The 17,751-nt window shown below is 32.1% G+C and overlaps 1 protein-coding gene across 1 annotated transcript; it reads right to left on the bottom strand.

Annotated features, from left to right (window-relative positions):
* Positions 1-4,433: 4,433 nt before the first annotated feature.
* On the bottom strand, positions 4,434-17,622 carry LOC140432125 (uncharacterized). The gene is made up of 3 exons (XM_072519965.1): positions 17,045-17,622; positions 16,691-16,816; positions 4,434-5,923 (listed from the first exon to the last, which is right to left on the bottom strand). Exons 1-3 carry the CDS (start codon positions 17,163-17,165, stop codon positions 4,875-4,877), a joined length of 1,296 nt encoding a protein of 431 aa, XP_072376066.1. The 5' UTR covers positions 17,166-17,622; the 3' UTR covers positions 4,434-4,874.
* Between the last annotated feature and the right edge of the window lie 129 nt (positions 17,623-17,751).

A 17,751-nucleotide genomic window follows, 5' to 3' on the forward strand; every position in this document is an offset into this window, starting at 1 on the left:
CATTGTCGATTTATTTAACACCCTTTTGATTCCCAAGTATCTAGGGAAGTGGTACAAATACTAGATACCAAAAATACGATTGGTAAGAAAGATAAAAAGATTTAACTGGGTACTTAAAATTACCTCATAGATAATAAATTATTATTGATATACTTTTCCATTGCTTTTCTTATTTACAAAGTTATTAATTTTATAGTGTACCGCTTCACAGCCTCAAAGTTGATTCAAATGCTACGAAGTGATAAAATTTTCTTTGCGAATCTCTTGGATTATTTTCTTCAAACAATAATGGCACATTCTTAATTTTCTCTTTCGTAATTGCTACTGCACCTTGATTACGATGTTAGATATTTTTGAAATTCCTTTCTCTTTAAATTTCTGGAGTGCCGCGATATTTTAAAACAATGATTAGTGAAGGGTTTAAAAAATATTTTTAATTTTTATGGTATTTTTCTTGTATTATTTTAATGAATGTATTCCAAAGACTTCTTACGACCTTTGATTAAATTCAATAGTTTCATATTATAGGCTCAATATATTAGGATCTTTGTTGTTTTTTCAGCAGGTCGATTCTACCAACTATTTACAATATTTTCGCGGAGCGCAGAAGGAACAGGGCTTGTTGAAATTAAATTTTTGGTTTTTTCTTTTGTAGTTTCGGGTACATGGCATACAAAAAAAATCTTACAATCGATTTTTCTCGAATATATCGAAACGATCTTCTCTCTATAAGCAATCCTGTTTGTTCATTGGCGAATTAATATCTCTGTGGATGATTGTGACTACATGTTTTGTGCGGTTGGCCGATACTTCTACCGTTTGGTCATTTCGCTATTTTGACAACTCTGGTTACTTCTTTTCTACTTATGTGATTATTCCAGTTTTTTTTCTTTTCAATATCCACTTGTTTATACCCGATTTGTTCATTTTCTTCTTATGTCCTCACTCCTTTTTATCTCTGAACGTATGTCCTGCAATTCTTCTTAGTATTCTCATCTCCGCCGTTTCCAACAGCCTTTAGTTTTGACTGTATCGGATCTTGTTTCTGATGATGCATACTTTATTATTGGTCTTGTGCTGGCTTTATAAATTCTTGATTCTATCTCAGTGTTAATATGTCGGATTCAGCATATAGTGTTCTCTATTTGCTTTTTGTATTTGAAATCTCACTTCACTTAAGCATTTCTCCTTAGCTGACAGTGTAATACCAAGGTATTTTATTTCCATTTAATAAACAATCCAACTATACTATATTCGCCTAACAGAAAAGTAGAATATACAAACTAGGGACGCGTGATATATTCATTCCAAGTATCTAGAGATGCTGAAGAGGTATCTACTTGTTACAAAATCACTTATACTGTAACTGATTATATACAAAAACGTATCAAAAGTAACAAGTAGAAACTCACAAGTAACGACAATCTACACCTCTAAACAAAGACGCATAATTTGCAGTTTTAACAGATATGGATTCAGTAATCCTTACGAATCATATTTATGTCTGTTGAATTATATAAATATAATTTGTACTTTTAATAGCTCTATATATGTGTGTTGGTATATTTATAGTGTTGGTTTATAATTATAGTGTTATTTAAATAAACTTAGAACTGTGAACATTTTTAAGGTGTTTGCTGTTTTCTCTCAACTGAAGTAAGTAAATTTAATATTATTCTGACTCTATTATAATAATTATTATGATGATAAAAGGGTTGCAAGTGTGAGTCCATAATTGAACAAATATATTAAAAAGGTCAATACTCACAATCTAATATTTACTTTCAAAGTTTTACAGAAGCGATCGGTTTCGAGGCTTACAATAGGGCCTCACACGAGGCCTCATCCTCAGGCCCAGCAAAGAGTTTGTTTTGTTAAAAAACAATAATATAGATATAGCCAATAAGAAGTTTTCCGCTTACATCCAGGGTACTGTCTGTCTTCATCTTTTCCTTTTGACACTATCATTGTAGTAAGGTGATATGTTGATCATTATATATGTACGACTCACTTCTCAAGTAACTTTTAGCACTTGTTAATCAACATAAAAAACAGTATGATAAATACATCATCGACGAAATGGCGAAAAGTCAAAATAAAATTGTTTTAAGATTGCCACCATATCACTGTGAGTTGAATCCCATAGAACTGATATGGGCAGATATAAAAAATTATGTAGCAGCTAAAAATACAACCTTTAAGTTTGACGACATGAAAAATTTATTTGATGAAGCTCTATCCACCATAACTCCGCAAAAATGGAAAAATTGTGTACAGCATGTTACCCAAAAGGTGGAACCAAAAATGTGGGAGTTAGATAATTTAGTAGAAGCCAGAGTAGATTCAATTATAATAAACCCTGACGATGATAGTACATCAAGTTTCTCAGAATAATATTTTGTACTAAGTTTAAGTATTTGTGGATTAGGCCTACCGGGGAAACCACATAAAAAAAACGCACCATTATCACTCTACCTCTATGGTGGTGTGGAAATGAGTTAGTTCTCTTCTTCTTGATGTGCCTATCGGTGACGAATGTTGGCGATCATCATGGCAATCTTCACCTTATCTCCCACAGCGCGGAAAAGCTGCATAGATGTTGTGTTGAACCAGGTTCTGAGGTTCTTCAACCAGGACGTTCTTCTTCCTGGAACCCGTTGTCCAAATATTTTTCCTAGCAGGATGGCTTGTAGAAGGGTATATCTGGATTCATTTCGCATAATGTGTCCAAAGTACTGTAACTTTCGAGATTTGATGGTGGTCAGTACCTCTCGGTTCTTCTTCATTCTTCTGAGGACCTCCTCATTGGTGACTCGGTAAGTCCACGGGATTTTAAGCATTCTCCGATATAGCCACATCTCAAATGCTTCCAATTTTCTGCACATATCTTCGTTCAAGGTCCACGATTCAACACCATAAAAAGAACAGAGAAGACGTAGCATCGCAGCATTCTTACTTTTATACCAAGAGAGAGGTTGTGGCTCTTGAAGAAGGCCCCCATCCGGTTGAAAGTGGATCTAGCTTTCGATGTGGAAATGAGTAGCAATGATAAATAAAAGATACGAAATAATTCGAAATTACATAAACAAAATGGAATATTTTAAAAATGAAAAACTGTAACCCATTTTACTCATTGTACCTATGTACTTTTCCAGTACTTATTTTTCGTAATTCGTTATTACTTATATGTAATAGTAAAAAGTTTTTTTCATCATTTTCAAAGAAAAAGTTTCGTTTTACATCCGCAAAGTATGTTCGTTTGTGCGTTGTCGCCTATGCAATACTTTGGGGACGATCTATCGATGGATTCATATATAGTTTTTTCTCCTAAATCAAAATCTGAAAGCGGCATTTTGATATTTCGAACCATCTTCGACATAACCGGCATCAAAGTCAAAAATAGTGATGTCACAATTCTTCTAAATATACAATCGTTTCTGCTGACACAAATAAATGTTAAATCGATATCGAAACGTCGACTTAATAAATTTTATTTATTAATGTTAATGTAATGTTAAATGTATGTCTATCTACCCTATAATTATGCATAAGTATTTTCCCGAACTTTTACACAAGAAGAGGTCTCTTTCTATATCATTAATGATAATATTATTACTTATTTCCAAATATTGGTCTTAAAGCGTAAAATGTATAAAAACAACTGTCTATTTTTTGCCTTTTGATTAATACCACAATTAACTAATGTGTGAATGACAGTTTACAAAAATATTATTTAAGTATACTTCTTTGAAAGATTAATCATTGATTACTATTATTTTAACAGTAATCCTAAAAATTATAAATTAATTCATTTCAAATTCAGATGGTATAGGCTGCTAGAATCTTAATACAACTCTGTACAATTATATAAACATCGGGTTTCGCGTGTTATGTGCATGCATTTGTTGACCGCTACTTTTCTGTTAAATGAATTTACTATAGTTTAAATTAATTGTAAACTGAAAGTATCCCCTTTAATGATTCATATAATTTATAGGTTGTGTTGAATGTCATTCATGGTCACCAACTCTAGCCACTGTTTCTACTCATGAGCAAAAATGCAAAAAATAGTAAGAGGCATATAGTCCACAAGAGCTTATACTGAATATAAATTGTGAGACGGACTATAGATATATGGCATATTCGATTCACTGATGTGGAAGAAACACATGTAAGGAAATAGACGACAAGTTAATTACTGTGAAAAATTGACAAAATTCACTTTACTGTGGATGTATTAGTGATCACAGAATGGACATAAATAATTGTCCGAAGTACAGAAACAGTTTAAGGGAGATATAACTCGGCATTGTAAAAAAAAATTTAACGTCATAAATGAAAACCACCCGCACAGAATATTAAAAGTCGATGTTTCACTAATCCATTCGGTACAAAATCGTATTTTGGTAACTTTTCGAAAAAAAAAAATCGTGATTTTATAATTAGCATATAATCTTTCAAATGTGCATAAAAAAAGACAGAAAAAATACAAAGTTTTTTATCTAAGTGTATTTATCAGTAGTACCGATGTACAATTACTTTCTGGCTTACATTTGTTCAAATTTTTCTGCATTATGAAAAAGTTTCTCTCTTTCATGAAAATATCCATTATGGATAATCAAAAATTAATTTTTATTGCATTAAAGTTTATCAAGTATGCAATTTCATGTTTGACAAATTGTTTAAAACAAATTTCACAATTTTAAGATTGAACCCCACAAGGAGTATAATCAGAAACTTTTTCAAACTACATACTTAATTTCATAGTATTAGACGAAATTAACGTTTTCTGTAGTGTGTACTCTCAAATGATTTTTCAAAACACTTGTCTGGTTAAATCGCTTAAAGCAAATTTCACACTTGTACGGCATTTCTCAAATATGCACTCTCCAATGCCTTTTCAAACTACTTCTAAGAAAAAACTGCTTAAAACAAATTTCACACTTGTAAGGCTTTTCTCCAGTATGAACATTCATATGTTTATCCAAAAAACTTTTTCGAATGAACTGCTTAAAACAAATTTCACACTTGTAAGGCATTTCTCCAGTGTGAACAACTTTCGTATGGTAAACCAAAGAACCTTTTAGAGTGAACTGCTTAAAACAAATTTCACACTTGTAAGGCTTTTCTTCAACGTGAATCATCAAATGTGTTTTGAAATTACTTGGGTGACTAAACTGCTTTAAGCAAATTTCGCACTTGTAAGGCTTTTCTCCAGTGTGCACCCTCAAATGATTTTTCAAAAAACGTGCTCGAGTAAACTGCTTCAAACAAATTTCACATTTATGAGGCTTTTCTCCAGAGTGATCCATTAAATGGTTGTTCAAATTACTTTTGCAACTAAACTGCTTAAAACAAATTTCACACTTGTGAGGCATTTCACCAGTGTGCACTCTGAAATGACTTTTCAAATCATGTGCTCGAGTAAACTGCTTAGAACAAATTTCACATTTGTGAGGCTTTTCTCCAGTGTGCAGTCTCAAATGCATTTTCAAATCGTATGGTGCAATAAATTGCCTAAAACAAATTTCACACTTGTAAGGCTTTTCTCCAGCATGAAACATCAAATGTTTTTTTAAATGACATTTGCGATTAAACTGCTTAAAGCAAATTTCACACTTGTGAGGCTTTTCTCCAGTGTGCATTCTCAAATGTCTCTTCAAATCGTGTACTCGAGTAAACCGCTTAAAACAAATTTCACACTCGTGAGACTTTTCTCCAGTGTGCACTCTCAAATGTCTCTTCACATCGTATGCTCCAGTAAACTGCTTCAAACATATTTCGCACTTGTAAGGTTTTGCTGCATTGTGAACTTTCGTATGTTCATCCAAACAACTTGTTTCTTCAGTGTTTGCACTTATTCGTTCTTCTGTAGTGCATGCAAGTTCAGTTTTTATGGCTTCCATTCTGTTCTGAGAAAACCCTAAAATAAAAATAAAACTATAAAAAATTTGTTTATGCAGAAATTACAGGGTAAAAGCAAAAAGAAATACAATTTAGTAAGAATGAATATCCTAATAAATAAAACTGAAACCTACTAAAACGCCAGGTATTGACATTCGATGACTGTTGTTAAGAAAAACGGCCCAATGACTAGCATCAGCAATATAGTGATATCAAGAATTTACGCTAAGTTAGTAGAAAGGCTTAGGACTAAGTAAGTAAGTAAGTAAAGGGGAAAGGGATATTGCCATACTCCGCTAGCCTTATAAAACGCTCAAAAAAACTCTCATTAACTACACGTTTAAAAAATTCAAGTCATTTTTTAATCATGATAATAAGTTTATTAAAAGCTAGAATTACTATGAAATTATAGATTGATATTTAGTGTTTTAATTTAGTAAATAACTGGGGTCGTATTTTTGAATGTGTTCGAATTTACTCGCATGCGATTAGTTCGAACGAAAAAAAATCGTGCACGAACGTAAAAGTGTATTTTCGAACGCAATTCGAAAGTTTAATTCGCATACGAGAATCCGTTAACCCAAATTCACCGGCAACGCCGCAAATTCGCACGAAATTAAGAAAAGAAGAGGTAGAGGTGACAGGCGACATTTATTTGACTGACAAGTTTATTATACTTGTTGCAGCAGACTTGAAGTTTTTTAGTTTTAACATTTCTGCATCTTCTAAGGCATTTAAAACATTTCTTTCAATTAAAAAATTTAGGCCGGCCATCTCACTAAACTTATGTAAACAATGGACCGCAGGAGTGTGACGTCACATCTGTCATATACTTTCCAAACAAAAGTTGAAATGTCAAATCTCAAGACTTTTTAATTTCTATAAAGTTAACATTTTGCTTCCGCTGCTACTTTTTCTTTAAGTATAGTGTTTTTTACGATAATACCATCACAATTCAGTGTTCTGTTTCTATGAAATATAGTTTAAAAGTATACATTAAAGAAATTTTAACCTTACTTTATTGATGCATGCATTTTATTGCTATTTTTATAAAACAACATGCTTTATTATTCACACAACCTTGTAAAATTGTTGTAGTAACTATTAGAATACTTAGATATTGCAAAAAGCGGAAAGATTATGTAAAAAAAATTAAAAAATAACGAAAAATACAAATTATCCACACTAAACAACGTTTGTTTGGAAAGTGAAACTGACATAATGTCAATCAAATCTACGTCATCACTCCTGCGGTCCATTAAAAACCAAACTAAATGCAAAAGTCAGAAATGTCAAACTCCGTGTGTTTACCGCTATTCGAATCACAGACCACTAATAGAGGTAGGTGATCTGTGATTCGAATGGTGAATACCCACTCGAGCAGTCGTGTACGAAAATCGTCGTATACGATGAGTTCGAAATCAACTCGAAAATACGAATCATCGATTTTCGTTCGAAATTCATCATCTTTCGCATACGACTTCCGTTCGAACGGTTTCGAAAATACGGGCCCTGACAACAATCACGTGTTGGAGAAGGAGAATAATTTTTGAACAATTTGGTATACGATATTTTAAAAAAAAGTGCAGTTATGAGTATCGCTATAATTACAATGACGATATAGAAACATGGCATCATCGATTCACTGATGTTAAGAATATTTTAACAGAGTCACTCTTATGACATAAAAATCATACCACTCCGTAAAATAGCTGAAATAAATTTACTGTTACAGACTTCTTTAATTCAAACAAAAGAAACACATGTAAGGAAATAGAAGACAAGTGCCTTAATTACTGTGAAAAATTGACAAAATACACCTTACTGTGGCATATGTAACAGTGAACACAGAATGGACATAAATAACTGTCCAGAGTACAGATACAACAGTTTAACACGTTGGCAACGACGCAAAATTCCGATATGTTACCTCTCAGCTGTAAATTTTTTTATATATATTTTAACTAACAGTCTCTATTTTGATTAATATCAATATATTTTTCATATGTTTAAAACCATATTTTTCTATTTAAAAGCTATTTTTTGTATGTAACACCCGTGGTACACGCCGGCTGTAGTGAACATTCTTCAAGAAAACACGTCGTGCACCACTGGTGGACACAATGTGAAGTCGTGGGTATCGTAGTATTTTGCTGCATTTGTAACGGTTTTTTGCCTGTTTAGGATACTGTCGAAGGTTATACATATAACCTTCGACAGTACGCAGATAAATGGATCAAATGTACCTGACAATGATTTTGGACATTCCTACAATATTTACATGGAATTACTTGAGGGGATTCTGTATGAAGGAAGGACACTATATATTGATATTTATTATACTAGTGTAAATTTATGTAAACGTCCTTATTATTTAGAACAGTTCCCAGCCATACATTAAGTCTCCAACCGACAGGAAAAAAATAGACAAGGTGAAGACATTCTAAAACCACCTGCGGTTATTGCATATAATAAGGCAAAGACAGGTGTGGACTTGTCCGATCAAATGTCATCATATTATACCCCGTTAAAGAAAAGCATTAACTGGTACAAGAAAGTGTTCTTCGAAATTTGTCTTGACACATGCATAGTAAATAAGTGGGTTCTTTTCAATAATTATAATCCTAAAATATGCAAAATGCTATCTATTCGCGAAAAAATTATTGAAGGACTATTACAAAGTGAAGTTAGAGAAAGTCGTCGTGAACCAGTTATTGTTCCAGTTCCAATGTTTTAATTGCCAAAACGGCGGCAAACCCATATATTTAAAACTATACTTTATATATACTTAAAACTATACTTGAAGTTTGTACGCAACATTAACTGCAAGGTTGCAAAGAGTTAAGAAATAGGAAGGTACCTTGTACCACCGGTGGCCACAAGCGGCTGAGCGAAAAGTTAGGCATGTACCACCGGTGGTACATGTCGTCGCGAACGTGTTAAGGAAGATATAACTCGGTATTGTAGAAAAAATTTTAACGTCATAAATGAAAACCACCCTCACAGAATATTAAAAGTCGACGTTTCACTAATACATTCTGTACAAAATCGTATCTTGATAACTTTTCGAAAAAAAAAATCGTGATTTTAAAATTAGCATATAATTTTTCAAATGTACATAAAAAAAACAACATAGAAAAAATACAGAGTTTTTTGTCTAAGTGTATTTATCAGTAGTGATTACTTTCTGATTTACATTTGACCAAATTTTTGTAGATTATAAAAAAGTTTCTCTATTTCATGAAAATTTATCTTATGGATAACCAAAAATTGATTTTTGTTGCATTAATATTTATCATACGTTTGGTAAATTTTTTAAAACAAATTTCACACTTTTAAAGTTCATCCCCACAGACTACAATTAGAAACCTTTTCAAACTACTAAATTCCATAGTATTAGACGAAATTAACTTTTCCTGTAGTGTCTATTCTCAAATGAGTTTTCAAATTACTTCTTTGTTTTCTCCTTCTTCTTCTTCTAATGGCGCTACAACCCTTTGTGAGTCTTGGCCTGCTTAACAATGTTCTTCCATTCTGCCCTGTCGGATACATTCCTTCGCCACTGCCTGATGTTCATGGTTTTAAGATCCCTTTCTATGTCGTCTATCCATCTTTTACGGGGCCTTCCTCTTGTTCTGTTTCCTTGGGGCTTCCATCTCTGGACTACTTTTACAGCTCGATTATCTGGCATTCTTTCTAGGTGACCAAGCCACTTTAATCTTTGTGACTTTACAAATCTGACAATATCTGCGCTCTGCATTAGTTCATCCAGCTCGTGGTTCATTTTAATCCTCCACGAACCATCGCTGCATTGGGTTGGTCCAAATATCTTCCTTAGTATTTTGCGCTCAAATATTCTCAGTTGATTTTCATCAGTGGTTGGGAGGGTCCACGTTTCACAGCCATATGTGACCACTGGTCTAATTACTGTTTTGTAGATTCTCAGCTTAGACTCACGATTCAGTAACTTACTTTTCATTAAGTCTTTGTATGCATAAAAGCACTTATTACCGCTAAGAATCCGTGCTTATATTTCTTGACTGATGTTGTCATTTATTATTGAGCCTAGGTAAGGAAAAGTGGAAGCATATTTGTAGGTATGGTTGTCTACCTTCAGATTCTCATGTTCATTTGATTTTGTGCACTCCATATATTTTGTTTTGCTTTCATTTATATATAGACCAAACGTAGCAGCTTCTCGTTTCAGTTCTATAACTTTTTCGCTTAATACCCCTTTGTTGCGACTTATTATGGCAACATCATCAGCATATGCGCATATTTGCATTGATCTTGTATTAATACAGCCGTTTATATCCACTTTTCTAACAACAGCTTCTAAAGTTAGATAAAAAAGTGTTGTTGATAAAACATCACCTTGTCTAACTTCATTTTCAATATCAAAGGCCTGCGTCATATCTCCATCTATTCTCACCATAGCTTTGGAACCCTCCAGAGTCATTCGTATAAGTTTAACCAACTTATTGGGTATCCCTAACATAGAGAGTTGCTTTAACATCTTTTGTCGATCTACTCCATCAAACGCCTGTTTGAAATCGATATACAAGTTGTAGATAGGTATGTTATATTCAACACATTTTTCATGTATACCTCTTAACATATATGTATTTGGTCTATAGTTGACCTCTTTGGTCTGAAGCCACATTGGTATTCACCAATAATCTCCTCCGAAAACGATTCCAGGCGGCTGGATATAATTCCTGATAATATCTTGTAGACGACATTTAAAACTGTTATGCCCCTATAATTTTTGCAGAGTCGTTTGTCTCCCCTTTGTACATAGGAAGTATGATTCCTACTTTCCAATCTTCTGGGATGACTTCTAGTGTCCATATGCGGTCGATTAGTTTATGGATACGCCTCCATAGCGCATGTCCACCATTCTTTATCAGTTCTGCAGTTATTCCATCTGTGCCAGGTGCTTTGTTATTTTTTAGATGTTTTATAACGTTTATCGTTTCTTCCAATGTTGGTTGCTCAACTAGTTGCTCTGCTGTGTGGTGAATTATTTCTTCATATTCGTTTTGTTCTTTTTCTGAGTTTAGCAACTCTTGAAAATGCTCGTTCCACCTTTTCATTATTTCCTCTTTCTCGCTGATAATTGCCCCATTTTTGTCCTTGCAAACTGTTGATCTTGTCATGTATCCTTGGGTGCATTGCTTGGTTTCCTTGCAAAATTTTCTAGTCTCTTTTCTGTTATTATAATCTGTTTACTTGTTTGATTAAACTGTTTAAAACAAATTTCACACTTGTAAGGCGTTTCTCCAGTGTTCAATCTCAAATGAGAATTCAAATTATCTTTGCGAGAAAACGGATTTAAACAAATTTCACACTTGTAACGCTTTTCTCCAGTGTGAAATCTCAAATACGTTTTCCAATTACTTGCGTTAATAAACTGCTTAAAACCAATTTCACATTTGTAAGGATTTCCTCCAGTGTGCAATCTCAAATGTGTATTAAAATGATTTTTGTGAGAAAACTGCTTAAAACAAATTTCACAATAGTAAGACTTTTCTCCAGTGTGAAACATCAAATGTTTTTTCAAACTACTTGTGTGACTTAACTGCTTAAAGCAAATTTCGCTCTTATATGGCATTTCTCCAGTGTGCACACTTAAATGACTTTTCAAATCATGTGCTCAAGTAAACTGCTTATAACAAATTTCGGACTTGTAACGCTTTGCTCCGATGTGAACTTTTCGTATGTTCATCCAAAAAACTTCTATCAGTAAACTGCTTAAAACAAGCTTCACACTTGTCAAGGTTTTCTCCAGTGTCATTTTTTATGTCGTTTGAAAGAATCTGCCTGATTAAATTCCTTAAAACAAATTTTACAATTACAAATAGAATTTTTTAATGTTGTTTCTTCATTGTTTGCACTTATTTGTTCTTCTGTAGTGCATGCAAGTTCAGTTTTCATGGTTTGCAATCTGTTCTGGAGAAAAGCCTAGAATAAAAATGAAAGTATAAAAAATTGTCAATGCAGAAAGTACAATAATGTAAAACAAAAAAAAATAAAATTTAGTAAGAATGAATATCCTTATAAATAAAACTGAAACCTACTAAAACGCCAGGTACTGCCATTCAATGACTTTTTTTAAAGAAAAACAATCCAATGATTAGCATCAGCAATAGTGATATCAAGAATTTACTTTATTAGAACGGGTGAAAAGGATATTGCCATAGTCCGCTAGCCTTACAAATTGCACAAAGAAACTCGCAGTAACACCAGGTTTAAAAAAATCAAGTGATTTTTTAATCATGATAATAAATTTATTAAAAGCTAGAATATGAAATTATAGATTAATATTTAGTGTTTTAATTTAGTAAATAACTGACAACAATAAAAGCGCACAATCACGTGTTGATATAATAATGAAAAATGATGGAGTTGCCAATTTAAATTAATAGATACTGGAGTTAAGAGGTTTTCTATAATAGTCATTATAAAGTTAACATAATCGGCTATTCATGTTAAGGTGGTAAGTCGCAATGTTAAAATTTATATACTTTTTAGGTACAGTTATCGTCACTATTTCAAAGCAAATCTTCAACTTATGATTATGTATGTGAAGTGTAAACTTTCTATTTTATTTTTATTTCAATTTTAACGATATCTAGTTAAAATTTCCAAAGAAAGCAGTACATTTTTGATAACTGTACTTAAATGAGTCCATGTCATAACTTTCTTGGTAACCTGCCTAAAATTTGGTATTGTGTAATAATTTTTGAACTTAGTAGGTACATGGTGGGTACTTTAGGTACACAACAACTACATTAAATGATTAACTATCCAAAAAGCTTTATTTTAAGCAAACGGACATTATCCATACTGCAGTAATTTTTGAAATTAACTACCTAAACATAAAATTACTATTAAAATCTATTTAACAAACTAGGTATTTGGTTGATATTACTGTAACAAGTTGTCATTTTGGTAATAAGAAATTAATTCGACTGTCACTTAATACATGAGGAAATAAGTTTATGTGTCATTTAATAGAAGGCAACAGTGATGTATTAAATGGCGACAGATGCGCCTTTGCCGAATTTAAGAAAAATCTGCAAAACATTGAAAACTAGTTTTGTGGTTATGCAGCAACCATGGAAATACAATTCACGTGGTTTTGTATAGCAAAGCGGCCCCTCCCAGTGAACATTTTGACCTCGTTTGACCTTTGATCATGACTGCATAACGTCACAGTGTCTTAACAATACAATTATACATACTATTTTTATCCCTGGCACCGTGACTTTATATAATCATGATTGAAAGTCAAACAAGGCCCAACATGTCTCGAAATGTTTACTGGAGGATTATACCGGCTTTTACACAATACATAGATTACATAAGCTCTAGCATGTCATGTGGGGCTTATCTAAAAACAATTTCAGTTTTATTCACTTCCTTTCTCTTTTTAGTTTCCTTTTTAAAAACCTGATTTTATGTTTCAGCTTAGACTCGTGTGGTAAGTTATACATAAAAGATGTTGGTGTTTGTAGTGCTGTTGAAGGTGATAACTGGGAAATATCTTTTACATTTGGTGTAGAAATGTCTCCATATTCTTCCATACTGGAGCTGATAGAAACATGTTTAAAGGAAGAATAGGTTCCAGATATTAGTTGTAAATTATCTGCCACAGGTGTTATTTTATTATCTGAAAAATCCTTTTTTTATTATTGAAATTATTAATATTTACACAATTTTTTACCTGAGAATATTTGAACTTTTTTCGGGGGCTCCTTAGATGTATAAATTGACGGCATACCATAGCATCATACAACAGTTTTTTCGTCGCGAAGATGAGCATAAAAATTTATTTTCCAAATGCTTTTCGCAAACTCTGTATTTAGTTAAGTCCTGCTCTAATAAATCTTGTGTTTTAGTAGCTTTTAACCATAGCTCGCTCCAATAACATAAGATGTTTTTTAATACAAATTTAATTTCTTATTTATTTCTCTTTTATTTAAAAGATCATTTCGACTATCTTTAATAACAGGGCAGTATTCATTATGACTAGTAACTAAAATCGCATTAATTTACTGTATTCAAGACAAGATTTTTTTTTCATATTCATCAAAATAATACTTGGAAAAAACTATTGAAAGTATTTCTAGCACACCTAGCTTAAATTAGCATTTTATGTAAAGCTTCAACATTAATATAATTAATATTATCTAATTATATGCCGCTTATGCGGCTTAATCAGTAATATACCCCTTGATCAGTATTTAGAAAGTAAATCAATTTATTAATGACAATACATACCTTACTTCATCCTTAGGCAATGTAAACAATGATATTCCTTGACCAATCTTAGATGAAAACCCTTCACAAATACACATGTATCCAACCATTTTTAAAAATATAGCACAACTATTTAAATTTCACACTTAAAATAAAAAAAATTCCCAATAAGCCCAATAAGTCAATTTACCACTACGATATAAGTGCATGTATGGTCTGAATTACAGTGTAGAAGAACTGATAAGAAGCTTGAGCCTACATCTTAACTCAAATCTCCTTTGGGTAACTGAGAGTGGGCAGAGTTTACCAAAACTCGGTACCCAGGGTTGATGTGACTGTTTCGCATCTGTGTGTTCTGTTAATCTGTGACCTGGTTTAAACCAAAAACCTTTTTTTTTGTTTTTTGGAAAAACCTTGGTTTTTGCCAACCCTGACCACCAGTCAATAATGTAAAACAGATATTTGATGAAGTTATACTGAATAATCAATAGTACATTTTTGGAACAGTTAATTTACCAACCAGGTCACCATTGGAAAGTTATATACACCACTGTGAATGAGCAAACATTTGTCAATAATTTGAAGAAACATGTATAATAACGAACTGGGGGGTTACATTGAGTATCCTAACAACTCTAATGGTTCGGTAGTTTATATAATACTTTTCTTTCCTCAATCTTAAACAAAAAATAATTCATCCAAATGATAACTGTTGATATTTAGATGACTTTTGCACATATGTCTGATGCTCAAGTGGTATAAGCCATAGACTTATTAATTGTTGTACATAATAACCACTTACAATTATCCACTTGAGATTACTCAAAGTACTAGTCCTAATTTAGAACTTAAAGTGTGCTAGTTTGATTTTAGAAATGGAAATTATTTGGCAATAAATAATTTCTTAGGTAGTATTGACTGGGATGAATTATTTAGATAAGAATAATTTAGACATTGACTAAGCTATTGAAAAATACTATAAAATTCATGATAGTGCTCTAAATCTTGTTATCAACAAGTGCTCTAAAGAAATGATAACAAATTCTAATTATCGCAAATAGTTTTCTTCTAATTTAAAAGACTTAAAATTGTAGAAAATAAAAATGGCCAAAAAAATACTTTCAAAGAAAATCTGATACTGATTATTATTTTCTAATCTTAACTTATATCTTAACTGTCTCATTAAATAATCAAGTACTACAGTTGGGTCTAAAATTCAGTAAAATGTAGTGGCTAATAGAAAAAAGGTCACAACTGAATTTGTACAATAAAATTCTAATATACAAATCAGTGATAAATTGATTAAGTCAAAATATATGAAGAATTTTCATAACACTCTATTGATAAAAACTTGTAATTGGTGTACTATGGATGCTGATATATCTTCTACGTTTCACAGCCATATAGTAATTACAGAAGATTATAGCATTGCTGTAAACAAATATGGAACAGGACCTACACATATAACTGCAGCATATAATGAGATTTATGCTATGAATTACTTTGCTCTCTAAGGTAAGGTGCATTATGTGCAAATAATGCATAGGTACAAGGAAAAAAGTGTTGCCTTAAGTGATAACTTAAAGAGCTGCTGAAAAACTCTGGGGGATTATATCCTTAGCGTAATGGGTACACTATTGTGCACCAAATGCTGACAACATTTTCTCTCAACTAATGGGAACAAACATGAACAATAAAGTAAAGGGAAAAAGATACAGTATAAGAATACAATGTAATGATTGAGACTCTGGAAATAAAAACATAACTGGAATGAGCACAGTAGAGAATCCAGTTTCAGACTTATTTCTATTCAAAAATATTGAGCTTTTGCCTATGTCCTCGAGTTAAGTAGAACAGTCAAAACTGATACCACTAGACACTAGACAACACACTGGTTATAGAGACCATACCATGGGGTTCTAAAGAAAACTTGGGTTCAGCCATAGAAGTGATCAACCAGGATAAAATCAAATGGACAACAGTCATATAAATGGCAAAGTCCATATGGAACTCCATATTTCTACAGAAGAGAAATAAAATTCTTCTGTACAAAAAATTATGTAGGATACTACAGGCTAGGTTACAACTGGGATACATAAAAATAGTATGAAGGCTCACAAGTTTGTCATAATGCTGAGCCTGTTAGGTCTGATGTTATTTGTACCGAAAACCTAACTTAACCCAATGTAACCTCTAGAAAATTAATAGAGACAATATGGAAACAAGACCAACAAGACAATATGGAAATTACAGTAAATTATTATGGTAATGTTTTTAAAAGAAACAATATTTTTAAAATATGCCAAAATAAAAAAAATAAGTGTGTAGTGCAATACGGGACATTATCATGTCTCTTACTAGGGTCCCTAGAACCTACTAGGGAGCAAATATTAAAATTTGTGAGAAATATGGTTTTTTTTTTAATAAAAACAATCACAAACTAAGTGTAGGAAAATTTATCTATCATAGATTAAAATGAAATTTATAAAAATTAGTTCTCTATTTTTATTACTTCTCTCACCTGAGTTATCTTCATCTGCCTTATTAATCAAGTCTTCATTTGGGGATGTAAATAGTTGACTTTTTAAATTATATCCTTGACAACCTTCAGCAAACTCTTCCTTAATTTTAGCTTTTAGTACCATTTCTAATAAAAATACAAATTAGATCACATTATTTAACTCTTAATGTTTACTACAACCAAAGAATATAGATGCTACAACGTTACAACACAGTATAGTTGTTGTCTATACTGTGGTTACAAGGTAAAAACTCTGGATCCAATGTCTACTTAAAGAATATAGACGCTTATTATTACTCAAAGAATATAGACGCTTATAAGCGTCTATATTCTTTTATCTACTACTTGTCTTACCTGAGTTATCTTCTAGTTCTTTTTTGAAGTTTTTCAGATCTATGGATGTGGATGGTTTGCTCTCTATGTTTTTTTGGTTATATTCAACAAAATTTTCCTTAATTTCAACTTTAAATTCCATGGCTAAACGTATATGAACTGAATGAATGTATCGTACTATGTACTATCTAACTATCTATATATACTCTGACTGATTGAAATCACAGTTTTCTTTTTTATACTATGTTGAAGAAATATTGAAATCCAAAACACAGTATATATTTTGTTTTTGTGGTATGTGATGAACATAGTATATACCCCCCTAGTAAGGTAAGTGCCGGAGAAAAAGTGGGGAGAGAGTTTCTAGCGCCAAATAAGTTCGGAATCGGGAACTAAAAATTTAGCGGCAAATTCAAAATGTAGGTTCTGAATTTAAGGCGGGAAATTCAAAAAGGATATACTGAATTTTAGGCGGGAAATTCAAAAAATAAATTTCTGAATTTTAGGCGGGAAATTCAAAATGTTCCGAATATTATATAGAAAACAAATATAGTCATAAAATAATAAATAAAAACTTATTCTATGCCAAAATATATTCTCTGTCCAAAAATGTAGTATACACTTATGCAATTTTGTATACCATAAATGTATAACATATCAGATAGACATATGTTTTGGCACAGGAAAAGTTTTTATTTATTATTTTGTGACTATATCTGTTTTCCATT

The sequence above is a fragment of the Diabrotica undecimpunctata genome, chromosome 1 (genome assembly GCF_040954645.1).
Source record: "Diabrotica undecimpunctata isolate CICGRU chromosome 1, icDiaUnde3, whole genome shotgun sequence".
NCBI classification, from domain to species: domain Eukaryota; kingdom Metazoa; phylum Arthropoda; class Insecta; order Coleoptera; family Chrysomelidae; genus Diabrotica; species Diabrotica undecimpunctata.